This window comes from Malania oleifera, chromosome 9 (genome assembly GCF_029873635.1).
Source record: "Malania oleifera isolate guangnan ecotype guangnan chromosome 9, ASM2987363v1, whole genome shotgun sequence".
Lineage (NCBI taxonomy): Eukaryota > Viridiplantae > Streptophyta > Magnoliopsida > Santalales > Ximeniaceae > Malania > Malania oleifera.
Window position 1 is genome coordinate 39401915 of NC_080425.1, and position 15568 is coordinate 39417482.

General features: G+C 33.0%; 1 protein-coding gene across 1 annotated transcript in view; it reads left to right on the forward strand.

The window, feature by feature from the left end:
• LOC131164609 (UDP-glucose:glycoprotein glucosyltransferase) overlaps positions 1-5908 on the forward strand; it is a 133680-nt gene extending 127772 nt beyond the window's left edge. Inside the window, exons 31-37 of the mRNA XM_058121914.1 lie at positions 1035-1137; positions 1251-1409; positions 1529-1669; positions 1855-1898; positions 1980-2094; positions 4857-5009; positions 5115-5908. Coding sequence (XP_057977897.1) covers positions 1035-1137; positions 1251-1409; positions 1529-1669; positions 1855-1898; positions 1980-2094; positions 4857-5009; positions 5115-5378 — 979 coding nt within the window. The 3' untranslated portion in view covers positions 5379-5908. The remainder of the gene's footprint in view (positions 1-1034; positions 1138-1250; positions 1410-1528; positions 1670-1854; positions 1899-1979; positions 2095-4856; positions 5010-5114) is intronic.
• Positions 5909-15568: the final 9660 nt, after the last annotated feature.

Consider the following 15568-nt stretch of genomic DNA (forward strand, 5'->3'; position numbering starts at 1 on the left):
CATGATAGATATTTTCATTCCTTTATTTTTGAGAATTATTTCACACATCCATCTTTAACATTCTCATTCTGAATACATTTATGTTTTGCGCATGTTGTTAGACTAAGAAGTTCCCCAAGACTTTGAGCCATAGCTGATGTTTTATAATTAAGAAATAAAAAATAAAAGAAAAATCTGTGGACCATAAAACAATGACATAATAATAATTTTTTTTTTCCTTGCTTGCCATGAAAATTCAGCTCTCACAAATAAAACTGCGGACGGCAAAGTAAGAAATATAAAATAGTTGGTGGCTAATATGTTTGATAGATTTTCTAAACTTTCCAGAAATGTACAATAGCTTCATGTGATCCATCTGGCATGGCTCTTGCTTTTTTTTATTTTTGGGGGGCGTGGGTGGGGAGGAACACATTCACTGCCCCCTCATGAGGAACACTTTTAATAGAAATAGTTTTTTGGTCAAATGCAACTGGATATGTAAATAACTGTTGTGAAACTTCTAATAGAAATGTTTTTGTTGGTAAAATGCAACTGGATATGTAAATAAGTGCTTGAATTATACGCATTAAGTTTATATTGACATCATAGCAGCCTAATTTTCATGAAAACAGGATTTCCTAGGTCTATGGCTTTGCCCTCTATGGTTATATTGTGAGGGCCAAGTTGCCTTGATATGCAAGGAGGAAGAAGATTTTCTTCTATGTTCCTATATTTTACGGCCTGCTGATGGTTTTTTTTTATATGCTTATTATAAAAATATCCCAGACAACTTCAAGGAGGTGCCAAGTGGGCTGACCCTCCAATGGAGAAAATGGAAGAAGAGAACAAAATTTTGAAAGTTGCATATGATGTATTTTTTCTTGCAAATGTCATTTGATTCAGTATCCGTTTTCTTTCTAGTACTTAGTTATTCATTTATATTGAATATAGTCTCTGGTAACTTTACTATTTATCCTTTTCTTACTTCCTGCTCTCCTTTTATGAGAAGATCAAGTGCGTGCTTAATTGACAGTTTCTTGACACGCTTTCTACAGATATGAACGTTTCTTAAAAATCATGATACTCAGTGTTCTTAAGAACACCCATCGGCCAGTAAAATTCTGGTTTATAAAGAATTATCTTTCTCCTCAGTTTAAGGTCTGTTCTTGGCCATTTTCCCCCTTTGACTCGACTTCTTTTGTCAGCTTGAGAATAGAACTAAGATTATTTGATGTGCAAACATTATATACATTTTTTGACTTACCATGCAGGATGTAATTCCACACATGGCACAAGAATATGGTTTTGAGTACGAGTTAATTACTTACAAATGGCCTAGTTGGTTGCATAAGCAGACAGAAAAGCAGCGGATTATCTGGGCATATAAAATTCTTTTCCTTGATGTTATTTTCCCTCTTTCTTTGGAAAAGGTATTTTGGTTTATTACTCCTGCTTAAGCTGAATATGCCAGATTGCTGGCTCATAAAGCTTGCAACTTCTCTTGTATGAACTTATGATTTCAACACAATACAAACACAAATTTCTGCAGGTTATATTTGTGGATGCAGATCAGATTGTCAGAGCTGATATGGGGGAGCTGTATGACATGAATATCAATGGAAAACCTCTTGCATATACTCCTTTTTGTAACAATAATAAGGATATGGATGGCTATCGATTTTGGAGACAGGTATACACCTCTCTCTCTCTCTCTCTCTCTCTCTCTCTCTCTTTTATTTTATTTTATTTTTTCAATCTGTAGTTTTTACAGGCCTGCTGGCTGCTGCTAAAGAGTAGTTTGATTTCCTGCATATTGCTTTTTGACCGTTATCAATATAACATCCTTATTTTGTCACTGTATATTCTATTGAACAGGGATTCTGGAAAGAACATCTACAGGGTAAACCATATCATATAAGGTAGGTGACTGCTTTCACATTTTTTAGTATGTTGGTTTATTGTTAGATCTGAAGCCTTGACAAGTGGCATACTTCTTGCAGTGCTTTATATGTTGTTGATTTGGTGAAATTCCGAGAAACTGCTGCAGGAGATAACCTCAGAGTTTTCTATGAAACCCTTAGCAAGGATCCAAACAGTCTATCCAATCTGGATCAGGCAAGAGTCTACATTCATAATTTATGGTTTTATCTTTCGATCGCAATTTCTTCTTATGTGGCTTTTTGATCCAGTATTGACTGCTGTCGTGTGTCAATATGATCTTCTTTGTCACAATTTCGTCTTATGTTCCTTTTGATATAGTATTGACTGCTGTCAAGTGTCAACAAGATTTTGTTTTCTTGTCTTTCTGTTTTGTTTGAATGTAAATTACATCACGTTTTGGATGTGATGTTAACCACTTCCATTGGACTATAGGATGATATAGATACAAAAACTCTTTGGAGTAGGATAACTAGCTCTATTAAAAAGATAGCAAAAGAGATTTTAGGTGAATCAAGAGGAAGATTCTCGAATAGCAAAGAAAGTTGGTGATGGGATCAAGATGTCAAAAAAGTTGTAAAGACAGAGAATTTAGTATAAAGCATGGCAAAAATGTAGAAACCTAAAGACTTTGAAAAGTATAAAGAGACAAGAGAAAATGCAAAAAAGACCGTTAGTGAATCTAAACATAGATCATTTAATAATTTGTATGATAGATTAGATAAGGGGAAAGAGATATATTTGAACTTGCTAGAGTTAGAGAAAGAAAGACTGAAAGAGTAAGGACTTGTATAATGTAAAATGTATAAAACAATAAGGATGATATTGTTTTGGTTAAGGAAGAAGACATAAAAGAAAGATGGTGAAACTACTTTAGTAAGCTATTTAATAAAAACCAAATAGAAGACTTAAACTTAGAATTGACAAATGAGGAAAAAACTAAAAATATGAGATTTATTTTCAAGATTACAATTAACAAAGTTAAGTTTGCACTAAAAAAATGAAAAATGGAAAAGTTGTGCGGATAACATTCTAATTGAAGTTTTGAAATGCTTAGGTGATAACAGAATTACATGGTTAACTAATTTATTTAATATAGTTACAAAAGCAAAGAAAATGCTAAACATATGAGATTTTTTTGCAAGATTACAATTAATAAAGTTAAGTTTGCACTAAAAAGGATGAAAAATGGAAAAGTGATGCAGATAACATTCCAATTGAAGTTTTGAAATGCTTAGGTGATAATAGAATTACATGGTTAACTAATTTATTTAATACAGTTACAAAAGCAATGAAAATGCTAGATGAATGGAGAAAAAGTACTTTAATACCTACATACAAAAATAAAGGAGATATTGGGAAATGGTAATTGAACAAAGATTAAGGCTAGAAACAATGACCTCAGAAAATCAATTTGGTTTTATGGCTAGGAGATCTACCACAGAAGCTATATATATTTTAAGAATATTAATAAAAAAAGTTTAAGGAAAATAACAAGGACTTGCAAATGGTATTTATTGACTTAGAGAAAGCGTATGAAAGGGTACCTAAGGAAGTTCTATGGTGGGTTTTAGGAAAAAAGTATGTACGTAGTAAATGTACTAATGTCATTAACGATGTGTACGATGGAGTAGTGACTAGTGTAAGGACTATAGGTGGAGAGACTAGAGAATTTCTAACCACAATAAGTGTATATCAAGGATCAACTTTGAGCCTATACCTCTTGGCTTTAGTGATGGATCAACTAATTAGGAGTAATCCAAAATGAAGTTCCTTGGTGTGTGTTGTTTGCAGATGATATTGTATTAATTGATTAAACTAGGAGTGAAGTAGATGCTAAGTTAGAATTATGGAGAGAATCTTTAGAATCTAGAGGTTTTAGGATGAACAGAAATAAGACATAATGCATGAAATGTAATTTTAGTAATAGTAAGGGGAATATTGGAGACAAAGTTAAACTTGATGATGAAGAAATAAATAGTACTTAGAGATTTCGATACCTTGGATCTATTATGCAAGTTGAAGGAGAAATTGAAGAGAATGTAATGCATAGAGTTAAAGTAGGTTGGGTAAAATGGAGAAGTGCTTCAAGTGTGCTTTGGGCGACTAAGACACAACATATCCAAAAAGTAAAAGTTGCCCAGATGAGAATACTTGGATGGATGAGTGGTATAATATTAAAAGATAAATTAAGAAATGAACATATTTGTGGTAAGTTAAGGGTAGCTCTTGTAGAAGATAAGGGAGGGACAACTCAAATGGTTTGGGCACTTGCAACATAGGTCACATAGTGCGCCAGTGAGGAAGAGTGAATTAATTATTGTGAGGGGTAATATAAAGGGTACGGGTAGACCTAAAATAATTTGGGATGAGATAGTAAGGATTTAATAGCCCTGAATTTGTAGAAAGAAATTGTCCATGGTCACATAAATTGGTGGAAAAGGATTCATGTATCTAACCCCACCTAGTGGAACCTGAGGCTTGGTTTTGTTGTTTTGGTGTTGTTAACCACTGTACCATTCTGCTTTAAATACATTTGGAGGTATGAATTCACACATTGAATGAGTTCAACTGAACATAGCCTTCTTCATTATGATAGCCAAAATTCAAAATGTCTCCTAGCTTATGAATTTATAAATTACGGGCAAAAAAAAAAAAAAAATCTTACCCCAAACACTATCATAAAGAAAGTGCACTTATTTTTTATACTAATGACTTTGAAAGGAACGTTTCTTTGCGGCTTCACTATATGTAGTCACGCCTAACCCTGAGGCATTGTTTAATGACATGGCTGGGTGGAGAAATAATGTTACAGGCATCCATCGCTGTGGTACTCCTATCCATGCTTTCCATTGGACATCCTAATGCCCCATTTTTATCATATGCTCAAACATTATATCCTGTCTGTGTTGTTCCAACCATCGTCGATCATATTTCAGGATCTGCCTAACTATGCTCAACATGTTGTACCAATCTTCTCACTCCCCCAAGAATGGCTATGGTGTGAGTCATGGTGTGGTAATGCAACAAAATCAAAGGCAAAAACTATAGATCTTTGCAACAATCCCATGACAAAGGAACCTAAGCTTCAGGTATACACTTCTTTAATTCATTGCTTTCTAAAACTACTTTGTCAGTACAATCCCTGTTTATTCATTGATATTTTCACTTGATTAGTTCCTCTTTATCTCTCATAGGGTGCAAAACGGATAGTTTCTGAGTGGCCAGATCTTGACTTGGAGGCAAGACAAATCACCTCAAAAATTTTGGGTGAAACTGTTGATTCCCAAGAGCCAATTGCATTTCCAAATCAAAGAGATGATGTTGATTCCCAAGAGCCATTTGCATCCCCAAATCAAAGAGATGATGTTGATTCCCGAGAGCGAACTGCATCCCCTAATCAAAGAGATGTAGTTAGTGCTGCATCAGAGAAAGACACAGAATCCAAGTCTGAATTGTGATTTAAACAGTATAAATGATGTTAGTTTTAGTTGATCTGGTGCTGGACCTCTGCCTTTTAAACCTGCAGTATAATGCATTAGACAATTTTGGCATGGCATTTTTAGCTGAAAGGAAGACGCAAAATGCAGGCAAGTCATTTGTCTTCCTGCCTGTAAGCATTATAGGTTTCTTGTGGAGACTACTGCCATTCAGGGGATCAACTTAAAAGGAAGTCCCTGTTCGCCATCAGCTTTAGGCAATTAGTTACATAAAACCACTGGTTCAAGAAATGAGCTTTAGGAGATTATATCCCATATTGATTCGAGTCCTAACCATTTTCTGTTGAGTAGACACATTTTCTGTACGACTAAAATTAGCAGCCAATGTTGTAATCTGCTAGACTATAGGATCCCTTGCTGATGCCTTGGAAAGTAAAACCCGACCTTTCTGATGCTAACCCCTTTTGGAGTTAATATATGAAATTTTGGGAGAAGTGGCGACTACTGCATTATAATTTTTTATGGAAACAAGCTGAGTCTAATTTCAAGCCCATTGCTTGACATTTCTTTTATTTGCTTGCTTAATGATCAGTTTTTGCATACTAATTGAATCTAGTTTTCTTTGGAAGTGAAGCTTTGGTTAATCGAAAATTGTTTCATAAATTTCCAGTTTGCATTTCCTTTCTGATGTTGAATGAAATTATTTTATGCATATTGTGCATTAAGTTAATAAAATTTAGTTTATTAATGGTAGGAGGGGCTTAGATGAAATAATTTTGGATAGATACATTGTTTGGAATAACGAATATGTTCATGAACAATCATTATTATGTGTGAATGTAATGAAAAATTAATGAATTTCGTTTATAAATGCTCTTTGCTATGCGCATTACTTGAACCACTGATTTTTGTGAAACTAGTTCTTCCCTGGCCTAATTAAGAAAATATTTTTTTTAAAATGTAGTTATTTGAAAAAAGTACTTGTATAAGAAATAATCTTAAAACTACTTTTTTAATAAATACTTCTTTTATAGAGGCCTTTTTCTTAGAAAAGTACTTCCTAAAAGTAATTCTTATAAATATCGATAATGAGTACTGAATTATAAGTATTAAGTACGAGTACTTTTTAAAATAAGTGGTATTTGCATGTTCACTTTTAGTATAAGTATTGTGTGATTACATGTAATAGTATTATTATATTTCAATATATGATTAGTATATTATAATATATAAAATTTAATATAAAATTATTAAATTTTATCGACATTTTAATTGATGTTTTTATTTAAATTATGTTTAAATTTTTAATTAATATTTAAGTTAATTAATATTTTTTAGTATTTTCTAATTTCATTGAATTTTAAAATTTTATTATTAAAAATTAAGCTAATATTTGTGTGCTAAAATTTTAAATATTGCCTAATCAGCAAGTTAATTAAAATTTTCACTAAAAGCTTCGTATTGACTTTTAAATAGTTTTTCACTAACAATATACTGAGTATTGACGTTAATTTCGCATAAAAATATTTTAATTGACATTTTAAATATTTTTCTATTAGATAAGCAATATATTATGTCTTGTCAAAAAGCACTTATTTTGTTCAAGAATAGTAGTTTTGAAAAAAAAAAATTGTAATAATCATTTGAATGAAAGCCAAACAGTAATTATTTTGTAAATTTACTGTTTTTTTTTTTTCAATGAGTACTTGTTGAGGTAGTTCCAAAAGGAATTAGAAAACCAAGATAATTTTTTGCCTTTGACATGGCTTAATTTTCATATTTATATGGACTTGTTTTTGGAAGTGTAAAATTTAAATTTTAGATTTAAATTAATGAGAATTGAATGAAAGTTTTATTAGCAACACACCCCCCTCAATCAATTCCATAACATCAATTCCACCTCTGAAAATATTTCAGCAAATCATGAAGAAATCAATTTTACGAATGAAGACACTTCAATTCCACCCACATGAAGAAATTAATTCTGTTAATTTAGGTGTAACCGCAAGAGAAGGGGTGAATTGGGAATTTAAAAATTATTTAAGAATATTTTATCACTTAATTCCTAATTTAAGATTTAACAAAATAATCACAAGTTATCAATTTATGACGCTATCTAATAAAATTAATTAAAATTAATATCTTAACAAATTCCGTGATGCCCAATTGATCCTCAAATGCATGTATTATTTAGCAACGTACATACATATAAGATTGACAATTAAATGCAAGCGGAAATTAAAAGGAGATGAGGGAGGAGAGATGCAAACACAGATTTTTACGAGGTTCGGCCTACCTTGGCCTACGTCCTCACCTTGAACAACCTACTTAAGGATTCTACTAATCTGCTCCTTTAACTGGGACAAAACTTCCCTTTACAGTCCGCTGCTTACAAGAGGCGTAACTTCCTTTTCACCCCGGTTCACAACCCAAACCGTCAATACAATAGACAAATTAAGATTCCTGAAAAAACTCAGATGCTTCTCACAAGATAATAAGTACAATTAAATCTTAATTCATACTTAGATGATATAACTTGAAGCTCAGTTAAGTGTATGTAATATGTTCAATGAAATTTTTTTCAATAAACGATGAATGATCCTTATATAAAAATATGTATGACAAATATGCTCCAAAGGTTTAATCAAATGTATGATTTTTATAAAAATATTTGAACGACAAGTTTGCTTCAAAGATCTAATCAAATATTTGATCTTTATGAAAATATTTGTACAAGAAATTTGCTTCAAAGATCTAATCAAATATTTGATCTTTATAAAAATATTTGAATGACAAGTTTGCTTCAAAGATTTAAATCCAATATGTTTTGCAATAATAATGCTGAGATGAAATCTTTGAATAAAGAATAGACGTGATAACTTTCAAAGATTCAAAGCTTTAGCAAACCCTTTCCTCAAAGAAAATGTTCAAGCAATGTGTGTATATATATCTTGCTCTCAAAGAATATTTAACAATAAGTTTATGAGAAGATGAACGCTTTGAGAATAAAGATTGAATATCAAGATACAATACTTTGTTTACCAAACCTCCAAGAATATGATCTTGATTGCAACAATATGAATGAATGCTCTTTGATATTTAAAATCAACGTAGATAATGCCCCAAAAGAGATTTTAATCTGATAGAGTGCAGGAAAGAGTGTTCAAGAGTTATGCTAAAACTCTATTTTAGGGTTTTTAGGTTTAATATTTATAAGCATGGTCGGAAGATGCGCGCACCTTGACCGTTAGATCAATCAAGATATATTTTAGTAAAGAAAATTTTGCCCGTTGTGCACTTGAGTGTCAGTCTGCCCGATAGACTCGTTCGTCGACGAGTGCACACATTCGTCGACGAGTGCACACATTCGTCGACGAGAACATGGGTTCGTGAATGGGTGGGCTGTCTGAGATTTTAGAGCTCTCGGTATTTTCTCGTCGACGAAAGCAGAGCATTCGGCGAATCGTCAACGAGTGGCCTTCATTCATTCGCCAATGAGACTAGGAGGTTCGTCGACGAGGCCTCTAATTTTCAGATTTATTTTGCCTCTAACGTGTTCATTTAACCTAGGACTGATGTAAATAAATTTTTTATGAAATGCATGAGTCCTAAGGTCAGTCTAGGGTCTTTTGAGCTTCCAATTACATCATACGAGATATGTAAATACAAGTAATACTAAATACCCATTACAATTGAAAACTTTGAACTTCTTCATCCTTTTGCTCTTCTAATTCCATGGAGTGTGCTAGGTTGTATATGCTTTAAGTTCCTCATGGCTTCCATGACATCCTTACTTTCCGTGCATGCTAAGTAATGATCTTGTTCACAAGCTCAATGCACAGGTAAGATACTATGTGATTTGTCATTATCATAACGGGATTAGACTTGTAAAGTCAACAATCTCCCCCTTTTTGATGATGAAAAATACACAAGCAAAAATAGGTAGTCTAATAATATGACAATGTAATTCAGAAAATATTATAAAAAATTTTGCTCTAATAAATATCCTCTCCCTTTTTTGACATCAAACAAAAAGGTATACAAAAATATACAAAGTTAAATATTTTCTCCCCTTTGTTAAAAGAAAATTTATCTCTCCCCTTGTGTTAAACAATTTATCTATCCCCGTTTTAAAGATATAGCTGTTTTGTGAAGTCAAATTTCATGTTTAACATACAACAACATTTCAATTGACATTGATATAGGTAAGCAATTCAGTTCTTTTATGTCCAAAGATCATGCGCGTATCAACATGTATGATACATCCATAAAATATAAAACATGCAATAGCCATTACCAAATTTTAATTTAAGTTGCTCCCCCTCAGTTATGTATTCTAATATATGTCTAGGCAACTTCTCTACTATGCATCGGGCCTAATTTATGTCTAATTTGGATAAACCTATCCTCTGAAAGTGGTTTCATGAATATATCTGCCCATTGTTCATCTGTGCACACAAACTCAAGTGTTTAATCCCCCCTTTGCACATGGTCACATAGAAAGTGATGTCTAATTTCTATGTACTTAGTTTGTGAATGTGATATGGGGTCTTTGAGATGTTTATTGCACTTGTATTGTCACACTTTATAATAACAAATTCATAGTGCAATCCATAGTCCATTAGTTGTTGCTTCATGTATAGCGTTTGAGTACAACAACTTCCAACCGCTATGTATTCAACCTCAGCTATGGATAATGCAAATGAATTTTGTTTCTTGGAAAATCAAGAAACTAAGGATTGTCCTAAAAAGTGACAAGTGCTGCTCGTACTTTTTTTATCCACTTTACTACCGGCAAAGTTAGCATAAGAATAACTAACAATCTCAACAGAAGTGTACTTAGGATACCATAATCCAAGTTCAATAGTTCCAATAAGGTATCTAAGTATTCTTTTAACTGCTAATAGATGTGACTATTTAGGTGCAACCTGAAATCTTACGCACAAGCATATGCTAGACATGATATCAGGCCTACTAGTAGTCAGGTATAACAGGCTACCAATCATTCCATAGTAGAGATTAACATCCACCGGTATACCTTGCTCATCTTTATCTAATTTTGTGGAAGAGCTTATAGGTGTTCCTAAAATTTTACCATCTTCCGTGATAAACTTTTTGAGTAAGTCTCTATTATACTTTGATTTATTTATAAAAATCCCATATTTTTCCTATTTGATCTAAAGTCCTAGAAAGAAGTTAAGTTCACCCATCATGCTCATTTCAAATTCACTTTGCATGTAGATGGAAAAATCATTACACAATTCTTCGTTTGTTGCTCCAAAAATGATATCATCTACGTATATTTGTATTAGGAGCAAATTATCTTTTTTAGTCTTTATGAAGAGTGTTGTGTCAATCTTCCCTCTAGTAAACCCATTATCTAGGAGAAAACCACTAAGCCATTCATACCAAGCTCTAGGAGCTTGCTTCAATCCATATAAGAATTTAGTCAAATTATAGACATGATTTGGAAATTTGTGGTTTTCAAATACTGGGGGTTGTTCAACATAGACTTCCTCATTAATATAGCCATTTAGAAATGTGCTTTTTACATCCATTTGATATAATTTGAAGTTCTTAAAAGCAACATATGCTAGCAACATTCTTATGGGTTATTCTAGCTACATGAGCAAATGTTTCCTCAAAATCTATGCCTTCCTCCTAGTTGTATCCTTGAGCCACTAGTCTAGCTTTATTTCTAACTACTATTTCATTTTCATCTTTCTTGTTCTTATTTGTCCATTTTGTTCCAATGACTGTATGACTATTAGGTCTAGAAACTAATGTCTAGACTTTATTTCTCTTAAATTGATTTAATTCCTCTTGCATAGATATCACCCATGATTCATTCTCAATTGCCTTACTCACATTCTTAGTTTTTTCTTGTGATAAGAATGCAAAGTGACTAACCATATTTCTAAGTGAAGATAGTGTAGCTACTCCACGTGATGGTTCACCTATGATTTGATCAATAGGGCGATTCCTTACATACTTCCACTCCCTGGGTCGCTCGTTAACCTCTTTTTCTACTTGATTATCTTCAGAAGATGTTTCCTTAACTTCATTGCTCTTATCTAAATTATTTTTAATAGATAGTTTTTCTAATCCCTTACTTATCTCAATTTCATCCTCATTAGGCTTTTTGGAGAAGGGATTTGACTCATCAAACACTACATAGATGGATTCAATTATAGTCAACGTTCTTTTGTTATACACCCTTGTTGGCTTTTTTTTTTTGAGTATGATCCCTTATTTTGATAATGATAAACTGCATTTTACTAATGTGTGTTCCTTAGTACTTGAGTAGGTTAATTATTCAGAACACACACATGAAAGTGAAGTGGATGCCAGAAAGACCTTAAAAAGCACATACTCCTAGCATATTCAATGGGAAAATGAAGAGCAAAAGAAGAAGACATGTTGTGCTTCATCATATTGCATTTCAGTTTATTTTGGGTCTGTAATATTTATATGGTTTGTAATAATGCATCTGCATACATGATAGGGTTTTAATGCTCAAAGGCCATAGATTGACTGTAGGTAACCTAACCAGAGGTTGACCGACATTGGATTTTTTGGGTCAAATTTAGGGCAAAATAGTAAATTCAAAATGCCCTCAGTCGACCGACCACCTCGTGTTATATTACCACAGTCGACTGAACCACTGTGCCACGGAGTCAACTTTTGACCAAGCCCCGGTTGAACGAACCCTTCTGGTAATAACCATCTTGGTCGACCGAACACATTGTTGGCTGAAAAGGCTAAGTCTTGGTTGACTGAACCCCAGGTAGTGTAAAAGCCTTGGTTGATCGAACAAGTCAAAAGTCAACATGTTGACTTCACGCTGTTGACCGTTCTAAAATGAATGTATCATCCTTGGTCGACTAAACTGGAACGTGTCTGACCCCCAACTGTTTGGCCGACCATTTGTGTAGTTCAAATTGACCACGGTCAACCGAACCAAATGAGCAGTCAATCGAACCTTAGCTATGGTTGACCGAACCTACGAAGGGTTCAAAATTGTCTTGAGACGATCGACCAAATCCCTAGTTCAAAATTACTATGGTTGATCAAAGTTAGCAATGCAGTCGACCGAACCCTGAATACGGTCGATCAAACCTCTTGGGTTGGTCAATTTTTTACCGCAGGTAAATGAGGTTATTTTTAATTAAACATTATTAATCTTTTTCTAAAATGACCTCCGTGTCCCCAACGGTTATTTTTTCATGAATATCTATAAATACCCCCTCTTTTGTTTTAATTAGAAAAAGATTAAACTCCTTTACAAGTTGCAATTGGTTTGCAACCAAGCAGTAAAACAAATAATTCTCCTTAAGAGATAGTTTTGCAAATCAAGGAACAAGGAGTATGTGCTCTTTAAGGTCTTTGAGCATTAAAGACCTATCGTGCATGCAAATGCATTATTACAGACCATATAAATATTACAGACCCAAAATAAACTGAAATGAAATATAATGAAGCACAACATGTCTTCTTCTTTTGCTCTTCATTTTCCCATTGAATATGCCAGGAGTATGTGCTCTTTAAGATCTTTCTGCCATCCACTTCACTTTAATGTGTGTGTTCTGAATGATTAACCTATTCAAGTACTTAGACACACACATTAGTAACATGCAGTTTGTGCTTATATCTCATACATGTTATTGGTAGCTTACAACTCTCTCATTGTGCATTGTTTGAAATTGATTTTATAGAAGTAAGCTAGAGTGATTCTTATATTATTTTATTCATTAATACTATTCGGGAAGAAATCATATTTTGGCTTCTGAGTCTTGGCACTTTCATTGCCAGATTCAAGGGCTTGCTTGTGTTATTTACTAAATACATATATTTTTGCAAGCTAGAATCCATTATCTCAATTACGCTTAATACTTGATATACATTGTGCCGAGATATTAGCATAGAAATTCAAGGTCCTTTGATTAGTTGTTTGTTGAATATATTATCTTAAATCAAAGTTATCACTCTCACGTATATTCAATATATACACATTGGTTGAGAGTTAACATATAACTTGACCTTATCTCACTTAAGCATAAATCCTTATCATATGTGAGTGTATTGAGCTTACTGTTGTACATCATCAGCTTAGAGTTAGAAGTACATTTGCTTGTGCACAAAAATTTTTGATTATCTATTGTATTCTCGATGGGTTGTCGGAAAAGGGAGACTAGCCCTGTGAATAGTCCCGAAATTGCTCAAACTTGGTTAGGAGAGCACCGAACTGGTTCAGACCCGGTTAAGAGAATTATGTGCACCATCCTGGTAAGGTGTTGTAAACGGTATTGCTCCACCCATGAAGTGAGCAATTACTGGAATCCTCTTGCTTGTGAACTTGAGGCAGGGACATAGGTAGTTTTGGCCGAACCCAGATAACATATCTGGTGTCAGTTTTATTTTTTGCAATTTACTTTCTGCACCTGTATGTTAATATTTATTACTTTGAATGTTTGATATACTGAGATTGCTTTAATTGCTCTTATATGTACTCAGTAGTTTATCTGTTGAATTGGTATGTGTTTTAGACAGACCCTAGGTTGTGGTATACTGCTGTTGGATTAGTTATACCTAGGAAGAAATAATTTTAAATTTCCAATTCACCCTCCCATTTGGGAATACACCAATTTGAACAATCTTGTAAGCTTTACTATCTAATGCATAACCTAGAAAGATACCCTCATCTAATTTGGCATCAAATTTTCCCAAGTGTTCATTATCTATAAGAATAAAACATTTGCAGTCAAAGACATGAAAATATGAAATATTTGGTCTATGGCTATTCCACAATTCATAGGGAGTTTTATTTAGAGTGGGTCTAATCAGAACTCAATTCAATACATAGCAAGTGGTGTTCACTGCCTTAGCCCAAAAATACTTAGGTAATTTATGTTCGTTAAGCATAGTTCTAGCCATTAACTGTAAAGATCTATTCTTTCTCTCAACTACCCCATTTTTTTGTGGAGTCTTAGGTACTGAAAAATTATGTGATATTCCTAGTGAGTCACAATATTCTTCCATACCTTTGTTTTGAAATTCTATACCCCTATCACGTCATATGTGTGTGACCGTATAGCCTTTTTTATTCTAAATTCTTCTACACAATTTAATAAAATTTTCATATGCTTCATCTTTATGGGCAAATAAATAGTACCCATGTGAATCTAGAATAGTGGTCAACAATGACAAATGAATATAATTTACCACCTAGACTTTGAGTTGGATTACGATCAAATAAATCTAAAGTGCAATATTTGAAGTGGCCTAGTGGTGGAGATAACTTTCTTCTTCTTAAAGTTTGATATTATTTGTTTTCCTAGTTGACATGCATCACATATTTCCTTTTTCACAAATTTTGTCTTAGGTAATCCCTTAACTAATTCTCCTTTAGTTGGATTGGATAATAAGTCCATGTTTGCATGTCCTAATCTCCTATGCCAAAGCCAACTAGCTTAATTTATAGCAGAAAAGTAAGTTACATGTTGAGATGCAAGATTATCTGTTGGCCTCACAAGACTTAGAATCTTATTTTGATGATAACAAATCAAAGGAACTTAACATATTTGGTTAAGTGAAGTTTCAAGACTCAAGTATCAAAATCAAGTGACTCAAGTGAAAGCTTATACTTCAAAGACAATCAAATGAAAGCTTAATGTATATTAAAGCTTGAAGTCAAGAAAGACTCAAGAAAAAGACAATTCATGAAGGAAGGCAAAGTAAATGCATGAAGGTATTGGGAAGCAAAGCAAATACATGAAGACTTAGTGCTTAGAAGTTTATAAATTTTGAAGAGTCTCATGTAAGTACTTCAAACAATTTCAATATAAATGCATGAAACTCTTAGGTTAATTACTCAGACCTAGATACCTTTTAAAATACTTGGAAAATATTTTTATAAGGTCAAAAGTTATTTCAAAAATGTTAAAATTATTTTTGAAATGTAAAGCACCGAAACAGGTTTTTCCAAATTCCGTTATTTTTTTTACATCTGCATTGATGAGCAATTTTATCCATTAAAAACTCCTTATCTTAAAAGGTGTCCAACATGAAAGTTGTGGGATTTTATCTTAACTTTATGTTGATACCAAGAACGTTTAAATCAAATTTGTATAGTGAAAGTTATACCCAAAATATTGAAAGCTGGTTGAAGCTAATAATGCCTCTTTTTGACAAGCGAGTGACTTTCCAAATTT